General features: G+C 36.9%; 1 protein-coding gene across 1 annotated transcript; it reads left to right on the top strand.

Moving 5' to 3' along the window:
- The first annotated feature begins 8,543 nt into the window (after positions 1 to 8,543).
- Positions 8,544 to 24,309, top strand: LOC144433014 (uncharacterized). The gene is made up of 7 exons (XM_078121328.1): positions 8,544 to 8,810; positions 15,065 to 15,387; positions 18,542 to 18,597; positions 20,559 to 20,733; positions 21,339 to 21,466; positions 22,150 to 22,568; positions 23,233 to 24,309. Exons 1-7 carry the CDS (start codon positions 8,544 to 8,546, stop codon positions 24,307 to 24,309), a joined length of 2,445 nt encoding a protein of 814 aa, XP_077977454.1.
- The last annotated feature ends 1,258 nt before the right edge of the window (positions 24,310 to 25,567 follow it).

Genomic DNA, 25,567 nt, shown 5'->3' on the forward strand with positions numbered 1-25,567 from the left:
CTGTAGTACAAGGAAGCAAAAATTACAAATAGCTATGAACTATAATATAGAGCCAATTTGTACTTTGTATTCTAAAAATCCAGAACGTCAGACTTTTAGTATTCTCCCCAGCAAATATTAGAGTAAATATCATCACTATTAGGACCAGAATAGATTGGAAAAACAAATGTACCCGAACAATATTTCTCCCCAGCGATTTGATATAGTCATGGGAGATTTGCATAACAAATGAATGCATTGTTATGTTAATCCATGTCTTTAGGTCTCAAGAATTACCCACTACTCTAAAGGTTTTGAGAGAACCCCTCGGTTCTTTTCAACATTAATGAGCACAAAAAGATATAGGAATTCCTTCAAACTCTAGACTGAACATTCAATTGCAGTAACTTTTACTCACAAACAAAATTTTGTAAAAAAAAATAGTTACAAGTGAGCAAACAGCTGTATAGAAGTCTGTATTGTAACAGTGTTCTCCCTCCAGAATTGATAAGAATTGTGGCTAATTTGCATAATAATGTATATATCAATAACAATGAAATTTGCATAATGGTCAGCATATATTAATTACTATGCATGTCACATACTCTCGTATGTTTATATTTAACTCGTACACACATGGGCATTAGGATCAACCATTTTCCTTCATGTGGAAAGTATTATGCAACCAAGATCAGGATTGTGTGGAAAGTGTAGTCTACGCAACATCGTTATAATTCAACCAATCGTCATTTTTTCCTCTTTGAGTATACTGCTTAGTGGAACCGTCATTGCAAAATAGTTTTCACATTTATCAATAATTGTGAGACAAGTAAGTTATAGTGAATCACTTTCATTGCATTCACTAATAAGTCCCAAAGAATGTTGCATAGACTACACTTTCCAAAACAACCCTGATCTTGTTGTAATGTTGTCATGCAAAAAGTACTGAAACGCAAGGATGGTAGAACGGTTTTAAAGCATGACAGAAACCTGCCAAGTTAGCAGCCTGAGTGGCAAGGACAGTGTTAGCACTATGCTCTCTCTCTTTATCTATCGTGGGGGAGAACACTGTTGTAAGGTTGTTGAGAAAAATGTACATAAGAACATTTATTAAATATTGATATTAATTTTGCATATATTAATGTAGCGAGTAAAGTATTTGCTATTAGGTTTGTAAAATCATGCTTCAAAGCTACTTTATGCTTTTCAAATTCAAGATTTATTTTCTGATATGTATGTAGTTAACTGGCCTGAAATCTTTGATACTATCTTACTATTTCTTTATCTGGAGATGTTTACATTTCTGTCCTTTCAGATAACGTGTTATGTATAACAGTAAGGTAGTAGGCACATTGAAATAAAGTAAAACTTCTTAAGTAGGCAATTTGTAAGATTGGCAGATGAACTATCAACAAGTTACAACAAGGACATAAACTAGAACTATTGTTGCAACATGTTGATGGACAGGCCAGATAAATAAAAATGGCTAGAGATGAGAAGAGATTCAGTCCATGTATGGCCTCTAGCACAGGCAATTTGTATGATTTTTTTTTTAAAATGTAGAGTAAATATGTGGTTGTGTGATTATAGTAATTGTTGGTTGGAATCATAGGGTGTTTGAATTGCAAACTGTCGGTGGCTTGTTAGGCTTCATACCTTGTCGTATCTACTCTACATTTTAAGAAAAAATCCTACAAATTGATTTGAGTACCTGTGGCCTCTAGATTAGCCTTACATACGAAGTGTCTAACGAGTCTGTAATACCGCTGTTTAAAAAGAAACAAAAAGTTATCTGTGCACCTTTACATTTGAAATATTGTATAGTTTACCATACAGTACATACTTGACGGGTTGAGGATGAATTTTGGACGTGAAGCCATGGGAAATGACGATTTATTCACTTTTGATCCAAAATCTACTGTTGAAAGGCTCCCCAAGTGGCCAAACCACACAATCTTTTGTCTTTCTCTGAAAACCGAAATATGGTGTATTCATGCAATATGGTTGTTTATAGTCATGCATAGAAGTAATAAGGTTTCTATCTCGAAGTGATCAGAATAAAGTTTGTTTTGAAGTTCGCATCTCATTTACAAATTTCTCTTCTGTGTATATACTTTGTTAGCTGCAATAAAATATTGTATGCCTATATTGTGATATGTGTTTTACTTTGACTTGTTGATAGTAGAAATATGAGCAGTGTGAACTTTATTCAGGAAAAAAGCACCATTGATATTTTGTGTTTTGCTGTAGATAGGGTTATCATCATGGTGATGGTATTAACTTCACCACCATGCACAATGCCAAGAAAACAAAAACAAATTTCTTGATCGCCAATTAGATCCTTCAAACTTTCTGTGGAATACTTTACAAAGTTTACTGTGGCCTGAGAACAGTCCAATTCGTGTGTAAAACCTGAGAAAGCTAGCCGCATGAAACAGCTCCGAAGGTGGCGTGTATAAAAACAAAAGCATGGTATGTATTGACCGTAGAGGGCACACATGCCAATGTACAAGAATAGTTTGACGAATGAAGTAGGTCAAATCATAACGAGTGATTTTACTCCAATTTGAAGCAACAATGTACTAGTCTGATTACAAAATGCATATTACATGTGTATAAGACATCAAAAACAAAAAGTTTAGCAGCACATCTGCGTCGACACTGACAAAGCATATAAAGATACCCTGTTGTCATTCTTTCAAACAAATATTTAAGGTATATCCACCAAATTGAAAGACCATAAAGTTTAGAGACTGTCCATTTAACAATTTAGCATCACTGAGATAGTATCTCCGTATGCAAAGGCTTATGAGAAAAATCATTTCCTTTGCAATATATTATATACTGCTACATCTTGAAACAATCTTCCTTTCAATCCCCGTCATTCCGCGAATCTCTGACATCCTTCCGTCAATCTCTAAAGATTCACAATAGTCATAAAAAAACTTGTCAAATTGTCCAATGTTTGCGTATATCACTCTCCCCTTTCCCATTCTTTGTGCACCGTGCAATCCCTACTTTGTCATGATCCCTTCAGTGCCCAGAGCTTCGTTTGCGGAGACTAGACGCATTATAACTTTATTTGTTACTTTGCAAAATGTATAATTCTTCAGTGACCCATCCAACTCAGAGTCGGAAAAAAAATCGCACAATATCATTGTGTATACATACAATATTTGGTTCGAACCATTTACGAAAAATATTTACATCTAAACATGGTTGGTACGGGAGACATAAAATGAAAGTCTTTAAAGTGCCCCCAATGATTTCAAAGACAAAACCGATGTATATTGGTATACACTTTTCAAGATTCAAGTTGAATTAGTTTTGCTGCAGGTTTCGATAGTGTTGCCATGGTAAACGTTGCCTCTCGTGACACACTCCACAGCTTTCCATAATGAATAACGTGAACCTATAGTTGGTTGAGGGAAGAAACAGGTTTAAAGTCGTAAACATCTTGATAAATCAAGGAAGTATTTGGAAACTACATAACCTAATATTGTTTTATCTGCAGGGTAAAGTAAAGTTAACAATAGAAGATGAATCATACCCTATGGAGAATGGACGATGAGGGCGCTCTAGCTGCCACAAATAACTTCCTTGGACTCAGTGCATCGACCTCGCCGACCTGGCGAGTTGCCTGAGGACAGGCGTCCTCTTTCATCGGAAAACAGCTGGTGGTAGATTTATATTCCATTCGATTTGTAGCAGTGAAGGATAATGTAGCATTCAGTAATTAATGTTGCGTAAAATGTAACCTTCCCCATTCCTTTTTCTAAAATGTTACCCGCCCCCCAATTCCTTTAAATCATGTAACTCCCTCCCTTAGGTCACAGTGAAAATGCTGTAAGGGGACACAACAGCTATAATAATTACCAATTATTCGATCCCACCACTGCACTGCCACCGATTCTATATTTTTTAAAGACATTTGTTGCTCACATGTACAACAGTACATTTGTTTGAAGGCAGTGAATTAATTAATTTCTGCATTCGGGTCTCTTTGGCATAGCTAAGGACCTGAACTCCCAAAGACTATAGTAGATGTGTGCATTACCTACATACCTTGGCGGGACTTGATTGTCGGTAGTGATTTGACTGATGTGTTCTGATATCATAGTACTGAAACAATGGTGGCAGTGGTGAGATCTGGCAGCTGTGGGTTATTTAACACTGGTAGCAATGATAGGATGCCAGTCACAAAATGTCTCCAGAATTACTAGCATAGAGAAAACATGGTACTAGCTAAATACTGTCTGCTCTGTCTGTCTGTCTGTCTGTCTGTCTCTCTCTCTCTGTCTCTCTCTCTCTCTCTCTCTCCCTCCCTCTCTCTCTCTCTCTCTCTCTCTCTCTCTCTCTCTCTCTCTCTCTCTCTCTCTCTCTCTCTCTCTCTCTCTCTCTCTCTCTCTCTCTCTCTCTCTCTCTCTCTCTCTCTCTCTCTCTCTCTCTCTCTCTCTCTCTCTCTCTCTCTCTCTCTCTCTCTCTCTCTCTCTCTCTCTCTCTCTCTCTCTCTCTCTCTCTCTCTCTCTCTCTCTCTCTCATGCAAAAAACCGTCGCCGCGCCCATGGCCATGACGCTGATACAGCGGCACATGACAGACTTTTATCATTCTGTGTAATGTATTTAGACCGAGGCCATAAATCTAATTGACCACTTCATTACACACACTGTCCTTCCACTCGGTATTATGTGACGTATACACGTGACTGTGACGTGTACAACAGGTGGGTTGCTAACAACAGTATATCACTTGAAACTTACAGGTGGCGCACCTCAGTGACAACAATAACTTCACATATAATGTACTCACCCGGGGGCATAGAATACAGGTGCACCATTATTCTCCGTGAATCCACAACTGACAATGGAGTATATATTGAAACATCGCTGTCTTTTCAGGTCATATTAAGGATAGCCTAAGGACAGTGACCTTTTCAATGATCTTTGCTATCCTTACTATCAGTGATAGTCGTGTGAAAGTGTGGCTTAATTGTAAATAGGCTCGTTGGTAATTACTAGAGCGTATAAACCCTTAGACCACTAAAGCATTGTATAGTGGTCTAAGATAAAACTGACTGCAGGGTGATTTTTCTGTAAGTCTTTTATTTGGTTGAAAAACATGGCACAGTTAAAAAAACCGCACTGTCGCCACAGTGTCCACCACTCTGTGGATCTATAGATTAGTAAATGTCAACACACTGTGTACCTTGTACAAACCAGGAACTAGGCATGAAGAGTTCGCATAAACATATTTCCTAGGGTGTTTTTTTTCTTCAGAATCTTCAGAAATTGCAATCTATCATACTTGTAAGGGGTGAGGTCATTAGTTCAATGTAAGATAAAAACAACTGAATGACAACACAATCAATTTGAGATCAGTATGTTTTGTATGGAATGGAGTGCTATGAATACAAAGCCAGTATGTACGTGAGGAAAAGAATAACTCGTTTATTGACACTGCACTGTATTTTTAGTGCAATGCAGCAAAAATTCGTCGACGTCCACTTCTTGGCTTGACGTTTTTCAGAAATAAATTGTATTTAGGGGTACAAAACAGATTCCATTAAAAGTAAAAATTGATTTTGTAGGATGAGAAGTAAAATGGTTCAAACCCCACTTAGTTTTTTTTATCCTACACTGAACTACTGATCCTCAGGGGTGATATGAAGACTATTGTTGGTTATTTGGAAGTTAGTATATTTCAGCAGCAGCAGTGTCCTCCACCATCTCACATCATCATCATCACCACCACCACCACCACCACCATCATCATCATCATCATCGTCATCATTTATTATTTGCTGTATGTTTTACAGTGTCTCTAAAGAAAATGTGTGATTCTTTTCCAATGTGAAAGACGTTTCTGTTAGTCTTTGGTTACAATAAATCCCCCATCTATCAACTAATAAAAAGTCCAGGTAATTGCAAAAGTCCCTATTTCGTCATTATATACGTGATGCGTTCTAAATCATAAGCTATAGACACGCCATATTGTCATATTAAATACACCACGTGAATTATTGCGACGTCATTCTTTCACGTAATATTTGTATGCGAAAGAATGACGTCACAATTCACGTACAAATATTACGTCACTCATTTGCCTAAAATGGAGTTTTGCCTCAATGTCATGACAACTAAGTATATTTCAGTAACATAGCTAAAACACATACATATGTACAACAGAAAAAACAGATACTATAAATGAAGGAAACCAGTGAATGTATGAATCATATTCGTTTATATCAACCTGGTAAACACGTGAAAGGCGTCGTTGTATACGATTAACATGTTTCTACACACTTCCATCTACAAAAGATACAGCTGTGTTTTTTTCCTTTGAATGCAAACGATGACTATGGTAGGTTGACACAAACTAACCCAATACCGTACTCTAATAAAAAAAAATATTGATTATAAAATACACGACTAACTTTAGTTCATTCAAATGAAGTGTGTACCGTATTGTGGTAACAGCGAAACCTTCTTGTAATGGGGAATCGATTTTCACTACAATGCTCGGTATATAGCAGGTTAACATTACGGTATACCGTATAGGCTGTGAAACGAACACGCTTATTTTAGGTAAGCGGTGACTTTGAAACTAACACTTGTGTATATAGTAATGCTCAGAAATGAACATAAATTGAAGTTATTAACACATTTGCATATAGATATCCTACTACCTGTCCACAAATCAATATACTTTATCCTCTTCTTGTGTTTCAGGTTCATATCTCTAGCTTTAATTTTTGCCGACTACACTTTACAATTAGCATGAAATGAACATTTTATATGAATAAACTCAAAGAATATGAAAGTATGTAATATTATACTGGTAATAGAAAATGATGTTTTAGGGAAGTAAAATTTGGCAATTCTATTCTTAAAATGATTATATAGATGACATATTGTTATTAATTGTAAATTCATAAAACTTAACATTACCATAACTAATGTGAACAATCTATGATGTCATCCACTATGTTTGTAACTCAATAAATAACAAAAATCAGGTAGCTAAGAATTGTGTAAAAAATTCGTTATTGTATGAAAAATAACATTTTAAACCGTTTTTCTTCTCCTAAATTTGCAATTTATTGAGATGCAAACAATGATTTTGTGTTGATTTTCAACTTTGTTTTTTTAAGAGGTAGAAAAACACAGTAAAGATTTGTTATGAACTAAAAATTCATCCGCCTGGTCATCACTTCAACGAAAATTTTACTCGTACAATCGATTTGTACGTTTACATCGATTAGCTTACTGCCGAGGTATAATGTTAACTACTATCTCTTAAATTGAGTTTATGTCACGTGTTTCTATTGGAATACACAATTTATTTGTTCACCAATCGTTCCTTCTTGTACTTTCGATTTATAATATTCTTTCTATTAATGTAGTATTGTGAAGGACTGGAAATCAATGGAGCGTATGTTACTTAGCTCAATTAAAATCTAATGAGGTCGAATCTATATACTGCACGGTACGTCACGCTAGCCAGCAGCTGACTCCCCTACTAGTGCTATACAGACCGTGTGAATGATCATACAGTGTATACACACATATTCGTCGACTGTGGCGGTGCGCACACGGTGGCCGAGACATATCTTCACGATATGCGTGGATGGGCATGTCGCTGTGGACTTATGGTCTTTTAATTTATTATATTTGATAGGGAGTGATCAATAATTATCAGGCTATTATTGGTCAAGCGAACATACTCAGTGAACTCTGGTCATTGCTTTGATTTACCTGATAACAACTTGTTGCTACCTGATGATCGAACATAAACAACCTCACCGCAGGCGAACAGAGCTACGCTACGGGATTATAGTTCTTTTTAGACTCTGATCGAGCTGTGTTTGATGTGACGTGCTAGCCGGTGTCGTCGTGCAAGGTCGGGATAATCCGTAATGTACCTATGGGTGTAATGGACCTATGGGTGAAAGGAGATGAAATATTGTTTGTTTGTTTGTTTCTAATGTATTGTTTTCAGGGCGATATATTTGTTCTTCCACTTCACAGCAATCGGCTGACATTGCCAACCCTTGTCTAAACGCGAAATCAACAGAGCGTCACGGTTAAAGGGCTGCTTGAGAACGTCGCACACTTTTGACACCCATTTCTCGATCTATTGTCTTTATCAACGCACGTGTCGATTTGGATGTGGACACTTTCACGATGCACACCTGGATACACAGGTGAGCGGTAATGAACAGCGCAGACTTGCAGGTTACTGATGAGATTTGTCAATGTGTTACTTGACTAGCTTAGTGACATGGGGAATTAGTATGTTATGATTGTGGAGGCATACATATGTACACAGGATCACTGGACACATTTGACATGGAACCACGGATCACATTACATGTTTAAACTGAACTGCATTCGGTAAACCACAGAAGCCTGAAATGAACAAGATATTAACGTCACCATGGAAACTCTATTAATGTGGTCAAGGTGATTTCAATTAATTAGGGATTTTTTAATCTCCCCGCTGGCTTGTAATTCGGGGTGCAGTGCAATCTTAATTTGAAGGAAACCCCAAAGCGAGCACACAAATGCCTAACGCGGGTACGGCGGCATTTGCTGCCGCATTTGAGGCGAAGAAAAACAGTGTTCAGATGCCGGTGCAACAACCGTTGACAGTCATGTCTCACACTCCACGTTCTATTCCATTACCTCAAGCAGTTACATCAGTACCACATGATGAAGTGGCACGGTTTTCACATTCAAAGCGAGTTGGACAGTACTTACTTGGTAGAACGTTAGGGGAAGGCAGCTTTGCGAAAGTCAAGGAGGGTATACACATCGGAACTGGAGAAAAGGTAAGTTTGATCGACCCCCCTCCCCCCCCCCTCAATCTATTTCGCAAAGAAGTAACTCCATGGCTTCGTACATACATTTATTATAACAAGTGCATTGTATAGGATCTACGTTGAGTTCGTTCACGTCACCTAAATGAAGTTATAAGTACATGAACTGACTATCAAAACACACCTTTTCAACTTTGAACCCCAGTATCGATTTTCTGGTATCGAAGCAGTTCCTAACCAGTGGTCTCTTACATTTCTCAAATGCAGTCAAACTCAAGTATATATATCAACTATTTTAATACATAACAACCGAATTATTCGTGAACGAGATCCATCTTAGTCCCTTTGCTCTCATCGAATGTTACCCAGAGAGATTGATAAGAAAAGTACTCGACCGATTTTATCGGTTACTTTATCGCTGAGATAGACTGAATCATATAGTGTTTAAACTCCACTCTTAACTAGATTTATCACCTCGAGGGTCACTGTACAATCCGATCATTTGTCACGAATTTCATGCCCACCGGCTTTTGGACACTGTTAGTTGTTTACAGTGACTGAACTTTAAAAAGAGGAAATCAAAACAAACCTGTTTTTTAACTTCAATAGACCAACAAGGTAACGAGTGGTGGGTAAAGATTAAAAAGAAAACATGTCTTCCCCGTCTCAATAAGTTTTAAAGGCCCAGCTCAGATTAAGTGAGGAATTTTGGCGTGAAAAGCAGTTGTCTGGAACGTTGGTAGAGAACAAAGGGTTAATCCTATATGTAATCCTTATACGGAGTCACTGATAAGATAACACTAATGCGAGAACCTGGGATTGAAACCATGGCTTTTAATTTAACCATAGATCCTCCACCAACAGGAGTGGAGGGTCTATGATTTAAATAACCGAAGGTTGCAAATGATACAAGTAACTTGAAGACTCACAACTGCGCATGAACCAAGTGACGATACTCGATAGTAGCTACAGGCCCTACTAGTTTTGAAAAGGGACACCATTTTTTTGATAAAGAAATCATACGAAATACAGATGACTCCATGGTTTGAAATGTGTATAGTTCTGTTTTTACAAACGAATACAGCCTCGATCACAGTGATAACAGGTACAGCTATCTGGCTTGAGCTGAGGTTATGTCACCCTAGCACTTGTGACTTGAATATATATATTGACTACAACAGTGACGGTAAAACAAAAAGAAAACTGTCCTAATTGTGAACAATTTGTAAAATTAATTATCTCATATCATAGACCCTCCACCCAGTGGAGGTGTCTTAAACAAGCTCCTTGTTCGATGCATGTCAGATTAAATGTATATTTTACGGTTAATTTGAATCAACAGCTGTCACAGTGTGACATAAAAAGTTGTCATAAACATCATGTTATTAATGACTGGGTCGACATATTATAAACTGTGAATGCAAGAACTAGTCAGACGTACGTACGTGTGGTGGCGAGAACTTGATGCAGTTTGCTGGGGCAGTTTTTAACTTCCGTTTTATTTGAATTTCAATTTTTGGTGAAGGGTTTGTGGTTATATCTTTTATGTGACTGTCAAAATACATCAAGTCAAGGGCGTGGACCTCACGATACTCTAAAAGTGACTAAATAATTAGTCTATGAAAAGGGTCAATTAAAAAAAATATCTTCTCTCCAATATAGATCACGACATTGTATACAAATCGCGACCTGTACAGTTTACCAGTAGTGTCTATAAAATGCCTGCACACACCAAAACTGATAATTGAAGTTTCCAAGCCTGTATCTCCATGCGTAATCTGTTCTTAAAATCGTATCTATTGTATGATTTCGGACGAACTTATAACATACAATGTAATGATTCGAATTACAAAGGTTATATCACACAAGCAATCTCCTAAAGAGCTACTGATATTTCGATCTGTCTTAGTCAACGATCCTCATTAGAAGGGCGAATTCCATAGTTACAGATAACCTCTATATAGGGCAGATCATCCGAGTACTACAGTACGTACAGCCCGAAAGCGCACTGAATCAGCAGGTTTTTTTCAGTAAGTTTAGACCGCTTGTGTATTCTAGAGTGACTGTGATCTTAGACTACAAATTAGCACGCTGATCAATATCTTTGCTTTTATTCACAGTAATATTCATTCTCGCAAACCAGAGTTATTATTTCTACCACCGTACACTTCCAGTAGGGTACCGTAAAACGGTCGTGGTTTGCGACGATGCAAAAATTGTTCACTTGATAATACCGGGGTACGTAGGTCCAGCAAAGACACAAAGAGGCTATAGCCTATATAGGTGGTTCTCTATCTACGTGGCGTTGAATATTTAATACATTTAACAATATTAGTTCAACTACACACACCGATGGAATTTAGGGCCAGAATGTCACATGTGTTAACGTTGATTAGTTCAATTACTAATTCTAAATAACTGACAACAAAAGAATGGTTAATTTGACTAATTTCCACTTCTACAATTACACCACTCTGTGCAATCAAAATTCTATCGAATCTATTCCAAATATATCAAATAATTGCAGGTACATAACCATAAATACATCAGTCGTCATCCTTTCTATCCGGGATTTTACATAAACAAGCTCTTTTTCTGATGTGTGCCGACTAAATTGTGTAGTGTACGGTTAATTTGAATCAACAGCTGTGACATAAGAGTTGCCATAAACATCATATCATTAGTGACTGGTTCGGATATACCCTGAATGAAAGAACTATTATTAGTCAGACGTACGTGTGGTACGAGCACTTGATGCAGTTTTATACTGGGTTGGTTTTTAACTTCCGTTTTATTTGAAGTGTCGGTAAACTTCGGTAAATCAACGCTAGTAATAGATTGAAATGAAACATGGCATAGCAACACGTCGCCGTTAAATCAATTTCACAACCAGATATATACACACATGCTACCATATGTGGAGAAGTAGTCGTGTTGCCTTGACAACAAGTTATACTAATTAGATACATTCCTTGTAAAATTAAAAAAGAGGTGTGCAAAACAATTACAAAAAATTTTCTTTTAAGATTTCAAAATTTCTCTGACTGAAACTATAATACATAAAGAAATGTTTCAGGAATATAGCTTTATTGAAATGGACACTTTATCAAGATTGAAACCATGGTTAATAAGTGGTTACCATGGTAACTAGTATGCGGGAAATGAGTATTCACAATCACGTACGTACGTACGTACATACATACATACATACATACATACATACATACATACATACATACATACATACATACATACATACATACATACATGCATACATGCATGCATGCATGCATGCATGCATGCATACACAAACACACATACATACATACATACATACATACATACATACATAGGCACAGACAGACAGACAGACAGACACATATTACAAACAAAAACAAACAAACAAACAAACAAACAAACAAACAAACAAACAAACTGCAAATACTAGAGTTAGTTGCATTTTGGAGTAATTGTACTATCAGTATAATTACTCCAAGGTTGCATCATCGGCCATGTCAAGATTGCATTAGCATGCTTAGTAAAGTCAAGACACGAGCCTGTTAACTCAATATTCTTTGAAAGATTTCCATCCATCAGATATAGTGACGTACTCAACTGATCACTCTCGCAATATTTTCACAGACAGCTAAGTCAGATTCTTTAGACTCTTATATCGGTATGTATGTGATGCAGAGAACAAAATAATATACAGTTCAACTACTTATCTTAACAATGTATATACACGTACTTTCTCATTACACACTGACATAAAAACAATCTCCTCTGAAGAGGTCAATATTTGAAGAAGGTTAAAAAGGAATTATGCAAATGTACCACCCTTAGGTCTAATTACCTTACAATGGCTTCTACACCTGTATTAAAAACTCACCTCCACTACCTACATGACACACAGACCGACACAAAATCACACACCATCATGATTCCTTGGGTCAACATTTTCAAATTCATATTCACGAATACCAAACATTTGTCGGTGATGTTCAAGTTTGTTTTATCAACTATCGCATTTTACCAGTATTGTCTCATAGAACAGATACTTGACAGTGATAAAGACTACAATTTGTGACGTCATCAAACGTATGATTTACGTCACGCTAATCGTTCTGACAGGTTGATCCAAAAAGTAAATTTGTTTGCAGTTCTCTTTCAAATATGTTCACTCAAACCTTTAAAAAAAACGCACACAAAGGAAACAACACTCACGGTATCAAATATTTTTAGGAAAAGATCACCACTATTGAATTGTGTTCTTGTATTCTTTGTTTACTTAATCAAATAGTAAAGTTATATATCATCAATAAAAAAAGTGGTGAAAGGTGGGGAAAATAAGAAGAAGAAAAAACAGAAGGAACTGCTTTCAACTCATCCTTTACTCGATTTTGACGTCATAAATATCGGGAAAAAAAATTACATACTAATATTAAACAGGTCTTTCTTTAACGTACCGTGTGTCAACGTTTGGCTTTTTACTCCATGCCACTATGGAAAATAGTGTTCTGAGGTATTAGCGAAAGCAAGTATCAGTGGATATTTCAACTAAAGTATATCCCTAAAGTGGCACAAGGTGTATGAACATGTATGTTGGGGTGTGGTGGGGGTGAGGTAGAGGTGGTACTTTTTGTTGCATATGAAAAGGTACCAGTGCCTGTAGTATTCTATATATTGACGCATAGTATTTAACAATCTATTGTTATTCAATCTGAATAAAATCTGATGTGATAAAAGTGGCTAGATGTCTTTATTTACCTCTATTACCATCGTCAGATTGTTGTTATTGACATAACTGAAACCAGCTACAACGAGTAACACTGAAGTAAAGCACTTTCTCTAAGTGCTACACGAGTGAATAGCATTCAAATTACAACGAGTAACACTGAAGTAAAGCACTTTCTCTAAGTGCTACACTCGTGAATAGCATTCATATACAAATGTAAGGTGTAAAAGTATACTATTTCAGCTGGTTTATTCATTTACAAGCCTAGCATATGGCCTTTCTAATGTGTCAATGAAACAATATACTTTTACAATTGATATGGATGCTATAAACGATTGTGGTACATACAGAAAACGCTTTACTTTGATGTTATGGGTTGTAAAAGTAAATGAAAAAATATACTTTTACAGTTGGTATGGGTGCTATAAACGATTGTGGTACATACAGAAAACGCTTTACTTTGATGTTATGGGTTGAGGCATAAATACAAGAACGATTTTATAAGTATACTAAAACGTTAATGAAAGTTATATTGTGCCATCCACTATTGTAATAACAAATCGACAGAAGACAATGTTAATGTCATTATAGGCATGCATCGATCGACACTGGTATTATACTGGAATAGCTTAATTGGGGTTGTTATGCAAGTATTTTCATCTGAGTAAAAGAAGCCTGATAAAAAACTCACATATCTCTGATTATCAGTGGTTACAACTTCAAGTAAATCTTCAAAAATGATATCAGACTCCAGTTCTGAATTTTTTAGCACGTTGCAGGCATTGGAAAAATATAAATCCCAAAATAACGATATAAATTTTAAATTAGACATACTACAACGTATGTATTCATGTGTGTCTAGAACAATACATTAGATATCAGACCTTTGCACCGGGTTTGTAGGACGTCCACTCGGATGTAAAATTCCACACAAATCTCAAGATAAAAAACTGTACAGTACAATGCATACCTGTATAGATACGACTAGATGCACAGGGACGCGTAATGCTAGGATTGAGAAATAGGGGATTTATACCAGCGACGAATACGAACTGCCGAATGATGTTGTTATGAACATTACCGTATTCTGAAATTTATTCTCCATACAATATATGCATGCTCGCTTGGTACTAGGAAAAAAAATACTGGCAGCATGATTGGTAACGGTATTTTTGTATCCATTCATACAAGTAAGACGGAGTAGAAGAAGTAACATCATTCGTTTTCATAACGTCGTGTTATATATGTCTCCACCTCTACAAACAAGCTTACGCGTCCCTATGACTGGTTCTATGTCATAACACTTAAGATATATTGTCAGGTGATGACCAACTTATATCTTGCCTTGGTATCCTTTGTTAATGAATATTCATTCGAAACGTCAGGATTGAATTTATTTATTTTTCAGGACTGTTAGATCTACTCATTACTTCTGCACTCCTATGACAGGGTGTGTGCGTTCTCCGCTTAACTCCTCCACGTAGAATGAATTCGATTTCACAAGCAAATCTACTTTTGTCATTAAACACAGGTTGCAGTAAAGATTATAGACAAAGAAAAGGCCAAAGAAGACCACTACGTAAGGAAAAATCTAAGACGAGAAGGTAAAATTCTGCAAATGGTACGACATGCACATATAGTGAAATTATTGGAAACCTTGGAAACAGATAACCATTACTATCTAGTTATGGAATTCTGTAGTGGTGGGAATATACTGGGAAAGGTCTCGTCAAATGGAAATATCATGGCAAAAGTGTCAGGAAGGGCGGTGATGTCTGAAGCTGAAGTAAGGAAATATCTGCGGCAAGTTGTCTCAGCGGTTGACCATTTACATCGAGCAGGTATCGTACACAGGTAAGGGAAAATTACATGTAATTAATACAGAGAATTTACTAACACCATTCTGCTTTTCTGTTTGATACAACCACGGGGGAAAAAACGATAAGAAACTGGACGTGCTACACTTTAAGATAGCAAGATTAATTGAATGAGTACAGTTTCTTCCTACATTTTGTCTTTACGTGACATGAACCAATGTGCCACCATACAGACATCAAATGAACACCATAAATAAATTTTACGAGCTCTTCATCGGATGTTTAATACTAAGAAAAAACATTGGCGCCCGAATGTCTGCATGGAGTTGCAATACATTTAAATGGTGTATTTCATTTAGACAAAATGTAGCAAAAATGCTATTTTTGCTATTGAAGTGTGGCATATGCAGTATCTTGTTCATTTCTGCGTGATTGTATTAAACAGGAAAGCTGAACAGTATTGTGAAATTTACTGTACGTTGATGCTAAGGTAATGGACAGTCAATGTGTTAAAGCATGGAGGTATACCTCCATGGTAAGGGGTATCTAATGTGCTATATTTGTTGCTCTTCATTTTATTTCAAACTGTATAAAGACACTTTTATACTTTCGTTAATTCGTGGACAAATATTTTAGTCGTCAGAATACAGAATGTCGGCTAAATACATCACAGTATCACTTCAGGTGAAGGCTATGCTACAGGTTATTATTTTTTTTTAAATATTTGTAGTCAACGCCGACTGACAAACAAACAATGCACACTGTGTATTTGAGTAAGCATCCGTCTTTTCACGTGTTCGTTGCTCAACCCAGCTAAACACCGGTACCCTCGTCTCCGCGAAAAAAAGGATCCGGATCCGATCGAGTTTACGCAACAGAGGATAAGATCAGTGATGAACAGTTGAACTAGGGTACGTCCACGTTGTCGGATTTGAATATCGATCAGAAACTGTTATCATCGCAATGATTTCTTAACATTTTGTTTCCATGGAAATCTTATCACAACAATTACAGAATGGGAAAGTTTAAAGTAGGCCTATTCTACAGTGTTGTCGCAACACTCGACTTACACTTGTTGATGTCGTGAAATTAGGGTTTTTAAAAAAAATCAACAGTGCTTTTTCGATCACCTAAAATTGACTATCATTGAACGTAAGTCATGATTTGTTTGTCAAAGGCAATCGATTGTATATATAAACACAATTAACTGATATTGGATTGCGGTGACAATCAAAGACAAACCTGTTACAATCAATCAAAAAGTACGCCCACAATGTCAAGGTCATGTGACACCTTTATATTAGTGTCGCTATGATAATACTGATCAGACGAAGAATTCGATAACAAGTTTTTCAGTTTTGTCAGTTATATATTTACTTTACGATGAATAACGACACTTCTACGTTTTAGAACAATACGTGCGTGCAAGTTGGTTCCACTTTAACTGTGTTTGATTGGTGACAACACCTTGACGACGACGCGACGTCAGTGTAATGGATCACACATATGTTGAATCGAATATTTATTAACATGATTAGATCTCTAATTACAGGACCTGTATACTGGTGTTCCTGCTTGCTGGAATGAGTTGTTGTTTGTCTTTGTTTCTTTAAGGAAACGCTAAAATGAAAACTGTTTTCGTAAGAACGCAGTTAAAACGCCGAAGGATTAAGCTTTAGGTCTGAAAACCAGTTGTCTCACAGAGCTATAGAAAAGGTTGATCCTGAAATCAAACAAAAATAACGATCCTATGATACGATAACACTAATGCGAGAGCCTGGGATGGAATTATGGGCCTTTAAAGACATGTTTACTGTCAAAATATTGGTTTAAAGCTGACACTTCATGTCAGATACCATCCTCTTCAACTTTTGGCAAAAATTTTATCGGGTCGTGAACATTTATTTCACTCCGATTCTGGTCCTAGCAGCGCCTGATGTGTTTAGTCATTATAATGACTTTATAATTGATACAATCATATGTAAACATTATCGTTTCGTTTATACACAAGCCCAGTGTTCAATGTAGAGCGCGGCATCGCTGCATTAGCGCGTATTTTCTATAAACATGATAACATGCCCCAATAAATCTGATGAATACGATGTCTGCATTCTTTATTTTACCTTTGAAATCCGTTTTAAATCAAAAATTGAATTAGTGAGTTTAGACATTGAACAAATATATACATGCTACATGTATGATCACCATGAATATGATTAATTTTATTGTTACACTTTTCAAATCATCATAAAGCTACTAATATGTACTTAAAACTATGAATAAACAACGATAATACACTATTTATTTATTTATTTATTTACTGTTTTTGAAATGGCCCCCAAATACAAAGAAATGCCACTTTTTTCATGAAAGGGGGCTCAAGTGCCCCCTAATCGTGACATCATAGAATTATAGTTGAGATAAAATATGTACCGTCTTGCGTTATGGTGTGATACATACGGTTATCTTACTTCCCGCATATTGAAATATCAATAACCTTCGTACTATATCCTATGGACTGTATTACCAATAACTTTTGCATCTATTGTCATACGAGTATGTAGGTAGAATGCTACATATTTGTAATTGTGGCGAAATATATACATGACGTAAACAAACAGACTAAGTCCGCACATAATGATATATAGTTGTAAGTTCTTTGCGGTTCTTGTGGGACCGGTATGGTACAGTGGGATCGCTCAGTAGTCGATCCGTCAGTGACAAACACTACTGGCCAATCAGACATATTCTATTTTTTTGTAGTAGGCTTAATTAAAATATGGTATCTTTGTGTGTGTCTTTTTAGAATGAATACATTTGTCGATAAAATTCTAATTTTAGTGTATGGGTAGCAGGGATCAAACTAAACGTAGAAATGAACCAGAACAACGGTCGAACTTTTGTAGAATGACATGTCGATGTTTGACGTCGACCATACCGCGACCGGAAAATGTGTATTATGATAACCAGGCAAGATACTCAGAGTGCAAATTAATCAAATCATACATGTACGGTTTTTTCCTGTTAGAAATATAAAGTATGTATGACCACATGTGTTATCAAGATGCCTAGATATTGCGATCATCAGTTATTAATCCATTAATTGATCTAATGGTAGCTAATAATTAAATAACTTCCTCAACTATTGTCTATTCAATACATCAACCAAATATTTTTTTTTTTATTTGCAGAGATTTGAAGGTGGAAAATTTGCTTCTAGACGATGATGGCAACATCAAAATAATCGGTAAGTCTAAGTTCTTTCGGAACATTGTTATATTGTCAACCCAAACACAAGCTTAGTAATAGAAAACCCCGATTTTTAACCGAGTGAGTTATCTTCAGAAGCTTGTTATTTTCAGTGTGACTACTTGCCGTAGAGGGCGCTGTCTCATTGCGCGTTGGTTCGAATCACTTCAAGTTGAGTTTACGTGGTAACAAAAACATTCGACATTTTAATTCATATCAGTCGAACGGTTGTATTACTTTTAGTAGATCTAAATTATTTTTTTTTCATTCCATTGTTATCCAAACTTCGATAAGTTAGACCAAACAAATACCTATTCCGCCGTGGCAAATTAACCCATTATAACAACTCTAGATCTAACGAATGGATATAATTATATTAAAAAACTGACCTTGAAAATACGACAGTATAAATTTCTTCTGACTTCGTCATTCAATGCCTAATCTATTTACAAGGTGCTTATACATTCCTGTGTCTGAATTAATAGCTTATTTATTCGTACTACTTAGGTTACCTTTGATAATGTAAATAGTTTATATTGAGTGGTCGAACTTGTTCAACGTCACTTGAGCACGAACAAAGGAGGCCTGGAGGTTGGTATTGACAATAAAGTTTTTGACAAGGTGAAAATAGTAGGGTTGTTAATTTTAAGTTTAGATGATGTTTATATGTGCTGCCAATCAACCATTTCTATCGAATTTCATCATCACAAAATGTTTGGTGTATAAATGTCGCGTCGTTCCTGCCAATATTATATTTCTGATGTGAGAAACGCTTAGTAAGTTTATTTACCAATCAGTCTTGGAATACATACTAATGAGCACGGTGGAGTGTTAGGTCGGAGGGGGACTTATCAAGTTTTCCATGTTTTTCCGAGCACTATACCATAGATGTTTGAGAATTGACTCCCTAAGGGGCAAGATGAAGTTAAATATGGCATGGGATAAAAAAGAAACACTAAATTCTTTTACTTTGGGGTGCACGTAGCGGAGGGGGTGGGGGGGGGGCTATTTTAGTTCTCATCCGACAAAAAAGATTGTACTTTTAATGGTTCTGTTTTGTACACCTAAATACAAACATTTCTTTAAAAAATTAAGTAAATGTTAAATTGAGAAATGGAAGAATTTTCGCCATAGCAAATGCATGGCCCTGAAATACTTTAGTGTCAATAGAAAGCTCTATGTCCTCATTACATACTGGCTTTATATTCATGTCACTACATAATACTACACAGTATAGATTTGAAATTGATTTGCTGTCTGATATTTGTTTCTTTAGCCAATTTAATAATGGGGGGGGGGGGGGGTCTGAGGCCTAACTATAAGATTTTTTTTATCCTACATTGAACTATATTGATCTCGCCCCTAACGTCTATGGTTTTACAAATGAACAGTATAGTATACCCAATGAACTAACAGGATTACAGTGTGGAGACCGTAATTTAATGAAACATGTGAAAGGGAGATGAATTTGAACTAGCTATGAAAACAGTATTGCGAAACTACATATATTATAAACATAGTGGAAATACGCAGGGTTCTAAGATCACATGCACAGTGGCAATCACTCTAAAAATCCAATAAAGTCCACATGTGTGCACTGTCATTCATTACAAACACTACAACCTACAAAAGAGTTGGTGATAATTGTGGTGGTGTGGTGGTGGTGGTGATGGTAGTGGTAGTATCAGAGGTAGTGGTGGTGGTGGTGGTGGTGGTGGTGGTGGTGGTGGTGGTGGTGGTGGTGGTGGTGGTGGTGGTGGTGGTGGTGGTGGTAGTAGTGGTGGTTGTGGTGGTGGCTGACGACGACAACGATGATGACGTCAACGGTGACGACATGGACCTCAATAGACTGACAACAAACAGTATAACCACCCGCCACCTTCTTACCTGTCTGTTCTTACCTACATGTTACTTTTTTCATTATCATCTCAATACCTTTGTAATCTTATATTTCTTCAGATTTTGGATTAAGTAATTCCTTGAGATCATTGAGTATATCTGAGTCTACTGATGACACTATACCTATCAAGTCAAGTCAAGAGATGTTCCAAACACAATGTGGTAGTCCTGCCTATGCTGCTCCAGAACTACTTGCAAAGAGAAAATATAGCACTAATGTAGACGTATGGAGCATGTTAGTATTGAATTTAATTCTCTCTCTCTCTCTTCTCTCTCTCTCTCTCTCTCTCTCTCTCTCTCTCTCTCTCTCTCTCTCTCTCTCTCTCTCTCTCTCTCTCTCTCTCTCTCTCTCTCTCTCTCTCTCTCTCTCTCTCTCTCTCTCTCTCTCTCTCTCTCTCTCTCTCATTTCAATCACAGATGAAACACGTCATTAGTTTTGGATAGAGAAATATTATGGGACATCGGTCGTCGGTCAACATTGAAATGACAACATTCCTATACTTGCAAAATAAATGTGAAACAACATTGTCTATGTCTGTGTTTGTTTGTTTGTTTGTTTGTTAACTGAATACATTGCAAAAAGTCACAAAATGTGTAAAAAAAACAAATGTGTTATTGTACGTACAAAGAGTTAACACATTTCTTATGCTTCTCTCATTTATTGAGTTGCAAACAAGGCTTTAGCATACGTTGCGTCATATTGGTTTTCCAAAGTAGGAAGCCATGATAAAATTATATTATTAATTAAAAATCCAAGATAATTAACCAATCCTCATTGACATAACCACTTTAAAAAGTAACTAGCACCTTTTATTTTGTTTTCTTCATTGTCGTTTACAGCGGGGTAAACATGTTTGTAATGCTGACTGGTGTGTTGCCATTCACCGTGGACCCTTACAATCTGAAAGCCCTCTACAAGAAAATGATCAACAAAGACACAAATCCAGTACCCCCGTATCTATCTGAAGGTGAGTTATAATTGTAAACATAGATCGTTGCTAGGTTACAATGCAAGACACAAACTTAACCAGTGAATCGTGATGTATAAACTTGATTCACTCATTAAAAAAAATAAACGTCCACGTGCATTTGTTTACTTTTTTCCCATGAGTTTAGGGAATTGCAAAACTCAAACTCAGTCCAGTTTTCTCTGGTTGAAAGAATAATATTTATTATGGCAAAAGAGCATATAATCTCAAAGATGGACAAAATACTGATTTTTTTATGCATCTCCCCTTAAAGAAAGATTCAGAAATTCTACAAAATGTGGGCACATAATTTAAGAGTAAGCTACCCCATTTCTGTACACATAGACCAATATATACATATTATATTAAACTTGTCTACTCCGGTAACCATTCGGTGTATCATGTATGGTAGGTAGGCTGTAAGACACTTCGTGTCGCTCTTCCCTCAACGGCCTGCTGTGAAAGGAGTTGACCGCTCGTCACGGCGTACCTTACAGACTAGGGAGTATGTGGATGAGTTGGTTGGTTGGTTGGTTGGTTGGTTGGTTGGTTGGTTGGTTGGTTGGTTGGTTGGTTGGTTGGTTGGTTGGTTGGTTGGTTGGTTGGTTGGTTCGTAAGTCCATGATAATGATGAGACATCTTACTTTCAGCCTTCTTTTCATGTTCGTCTTCTCACTCTCTAGATTGCAGAGATTTGCTCTTTTTACTTCTTGAACCTGACCCCAGAAAACGACCACAGTTAACATCTATCATGGACCATCAATGGTTAAACAAAGGATGTTTGCCATTACAACTAGTACCCTTCCCGAACTATCTGAAACAGGATGACGTCAATCAGGATATAATCCACCATATGTGTCAAATGAGGGGTTACAAGATGGGTGACTTGATTAAAGTATTGGTCAACAACAAAGCTATTGAATCATCCGCTGTGTACCATCTACTAGTCCAGAGACTCAACAGGTTTAACAAAGACAAGCTGAAAAAGAAAAGGTTCAATCGACTGGCAAATGTCAACGTTGGTGGCAGTAGCACCGAAAGTACTCCAAGAGAGAAGACGGTTGGAACGTTCACCACCAGGGGCGGCACACGAGAAGTTAGTGTAAGTATATTTTGTTGGGTTTGAGTCATACATGGCAAAGCTGCCTTCACACTAATATATACAATGATCATCTTTGAACGTTTTTATATGGACGCCTTGAGTTGGACTCTCGCTTGGGAGGTTTCGTAGGCAGAGCCCCCAGCGGCGAAAGTCTGGGTAACCGAGACTACCCACGAAATCGAGTAACATCTGGTAATGCTGTAAGGTCTGGTTCATACACGCATTAATTATGAAATGAATGCAGCAATAAGATAAGTCTGTAGTAAATTTAAATACATGCCATAAATCGAGACATCTAGTAATGATAAAATATTCATTTTTGATGGTCGGGGCAGTAAGGTACATATAGCACAAGATTTCGGAGTATATTAATGGTTCAACTTGGCAAGTTACAAGTAAAAATACTAACATTATATATTAAACATGGTGGAGTATAAAGTTAATGGCAATGCATGTCTTCTATATGTACAATAAATTGTCCACTGTCCTTCCTAGAGGGCACCCTGAACAAAATGAAATGGAAAATAAACAACAACATAGGAAGGAAATAGAAGTAAACAAAGGAATCGAACCATATGCACTACATCAGAGTTGTCTAAACTCAGCCTATATTCCCCTTTAATATCGTGATGTTAATTTCAACTTTGATATTTTCATCATACAGGAATGGGTTCCAATGAAGTTTCACACTTTGCATTCTGACTATACACCGAGACAAGACGGTGCCAAGGTCACTGTAACACGCAAAGTCAAGGTGACACTCGTTGATAAAACAATGCCATTACACCTGACAAAGCCGAGAGACCAGTTAGGTCAAGCGAAAGAGGTGGAAGATAAAAACAAAGAAGAGGTTGCCACGGAAACACAGGTGGTGGAAGTTCATCGTTTTGATTCTGCCAACAGAGATGGATATCTGGCCAGGGAGAATACTCCCGAGGAAGACGTTAGTAGTGCTGAAACTCAGGAAACTCAGGGAAGCAACAAGGAAAACTCGGGAAAAGTTGTCCTCAAATCAGCTCTGAAGAAGAGTGAACAGAAAACTCCAGCATCCAAGAAACAAGTCACTATTGTTGATGACAAACCAAGTGAAACTGAGAATGCGAAGAGTGAGAAAAACAAAAATGCCAGGGTTACAACTATCACCTATCCATTGTCGTTCAGACAAATGTACGAAATGAACAAAGAAAGGGGGTCTGACATCAAGACTTTGAGGAAAGCAGACAACAAAAAGTATGTAACATCCCCCAGGAAAAAGAAAGATGTTACTCCACGGACTTCAAAGTTAGAACCTCAAAATTCAAAAACTAAACCAGTTTTGATAAGTGTGAACAACAGTACTTCTGTGACTGCGAGTACCAAGGGGTCATATTTAGGGTCGATGGCCGGTAGCCTTATATCATCGAAGGCTACTGGAAACTCACTAGAAGTACCAAACACTACTGACGAATCTTCACCAATTTCTCTTTTTTACGACCCATCAACATACAGGGTACAGGCTAAGTGTGAAGGACGACCGGTTACTAAGGAAATCAAGAGATGGCAACCACCGACACCTTTAGAAAGTCAAACACCAGCAATTCCGACAATTGTACCGAAAAAAAAGAAAGTGAAAATACGAACGCCTACGCCAGAAGAAAAGGAACCACTTCACCTACCACAGTTGGCGCTACCACTCCTTGAAAAGAGTGGATTTGAACCGACATATACTATTACGGACACGCTCAATATAAAAACGAAATGAACCATTGGCCCCACCACAGTTGGCAGTACCTCTTATTAAAACGAGGGCTTTGGGACCAACATATCCTATTTAGTGAGGAAACCCATGATATATAACAATATGGTGCCACTGCTTCTGCCATAGTTGGCAGTACCACTCATGAAAAGAATTTATTTGATTTAAATATCATATTATCCCATTTTATACGGGACCATTTCAAATAAAAACAAAAGTAGTTCATACTTCTACCACAGTTGGCAGTACTGGTTATTGAATGCGTTGAGTGTATTTCCATCGAAAGAAATCGTGGAAACATTCACATCTGCTCCTGTCGTAGGATGAAGGACCAACTTATCCTACTTGAAAGACTCCTTACAAAGCAGATCTAGAAACATTGTAACTGACCTCTATACCATAGAAGAACTTATCTTGTCTCAAAAGTTCACACACATAACGATATGCCAATAAATTATTCGCTTTACTCATAAGTGGCACTAAAGTAGAAAGTTATACAAATCAGTGTTAGAAGAGTATTCTGAATATGGAATTCGAAATGTCTAGATTTTATTTTTAAAATGTTAGTTCTTGTTTTATGAACTTTGTAACGAGGGCATAATCGTCCAAATGGGGAGGGGTGGGTTGGGGGGGGGGGGAGAGGAGTGCCTGTTTGTACTTAAATCATGTAGTTGCAATGATGCAAACTTGGATTGTACATTGGGTGTCAAGGCACTGTAGAAACTGTACTATTGACACAGTGGAGTAAACAAACACGAACAACTATGAGTTTGACAATCACAGAATAGTCTTTTTGTTGCATGGATATGATGTAGCATCTACAAGGTCTTATATGATTGGCCAACAGTGAACTAATCCAGTCATTTACCGTGAAAATAAAACTTTCCAGAAAAAATTCTTTTGGAAATAATGCATATTTTGATACTTTGAACAGTACTGTTTTCAATGAAATTAAATGATAGTATATATTGATATGTAATGGTAAAAATCCGTTAGTAGAGATGGTTGGTCAAACACTGACAGTAATAAATTATTTCTATTAAATTATTTCAACATATAAATAAGTGGTTTGCATGAATCTGAGGGGGGGGGGGGAGGACTGCACTGGTTGAAGTTCATTTTTATCCTCATGCAAGATATACTAGTAAATAACTTTCAAGTTCACAGTAGGTAACTAAATCATCACAGCTATAGTCTTTATATCTTACTGGTATTTCATTTTACATTCCTCAGCATGTTCCGTTAATGAAACTTTATTTACGCA

Source organism: Glandiceps talaboti, chromosome 3 (genome assembly GCF_964340395.1).
Source record: "Glandiceps talaboti chromosome 3, keGlaTala1.1, whole genome shotgun sequence".
In the NCBI taxonomy this organism is placed as follows: domain Eukaryota; kingdom Metazoa; phylum Hemichordata; class Enteropneusta; family Spengelidae; genus Glandiceps; species Glandiceps talaboti.

Coding starts and splice junctions, on each gene's coding strand:
- LOC144433014 (XM_078121328.1), top strand. CDS start 8,544: ATGCCTAACGCGGGTACGGCGGCATTTGCTGCCGCATTTGAGGCGAAG. Junction 18,598..20,558: donor TGGCAACATCAAAATAATCG/GTAAGTCTAAGT, acceptor ATATTTCTTCAG/ATTTTGGATTAAGTAATTCC. Junction 22,569..23,232: donor GCGGCACACGAGAAGTTAGT/GTAAGTATATTT, acceptor TTCATCATACAG/GAATGGGTTCCAATGAAGTT.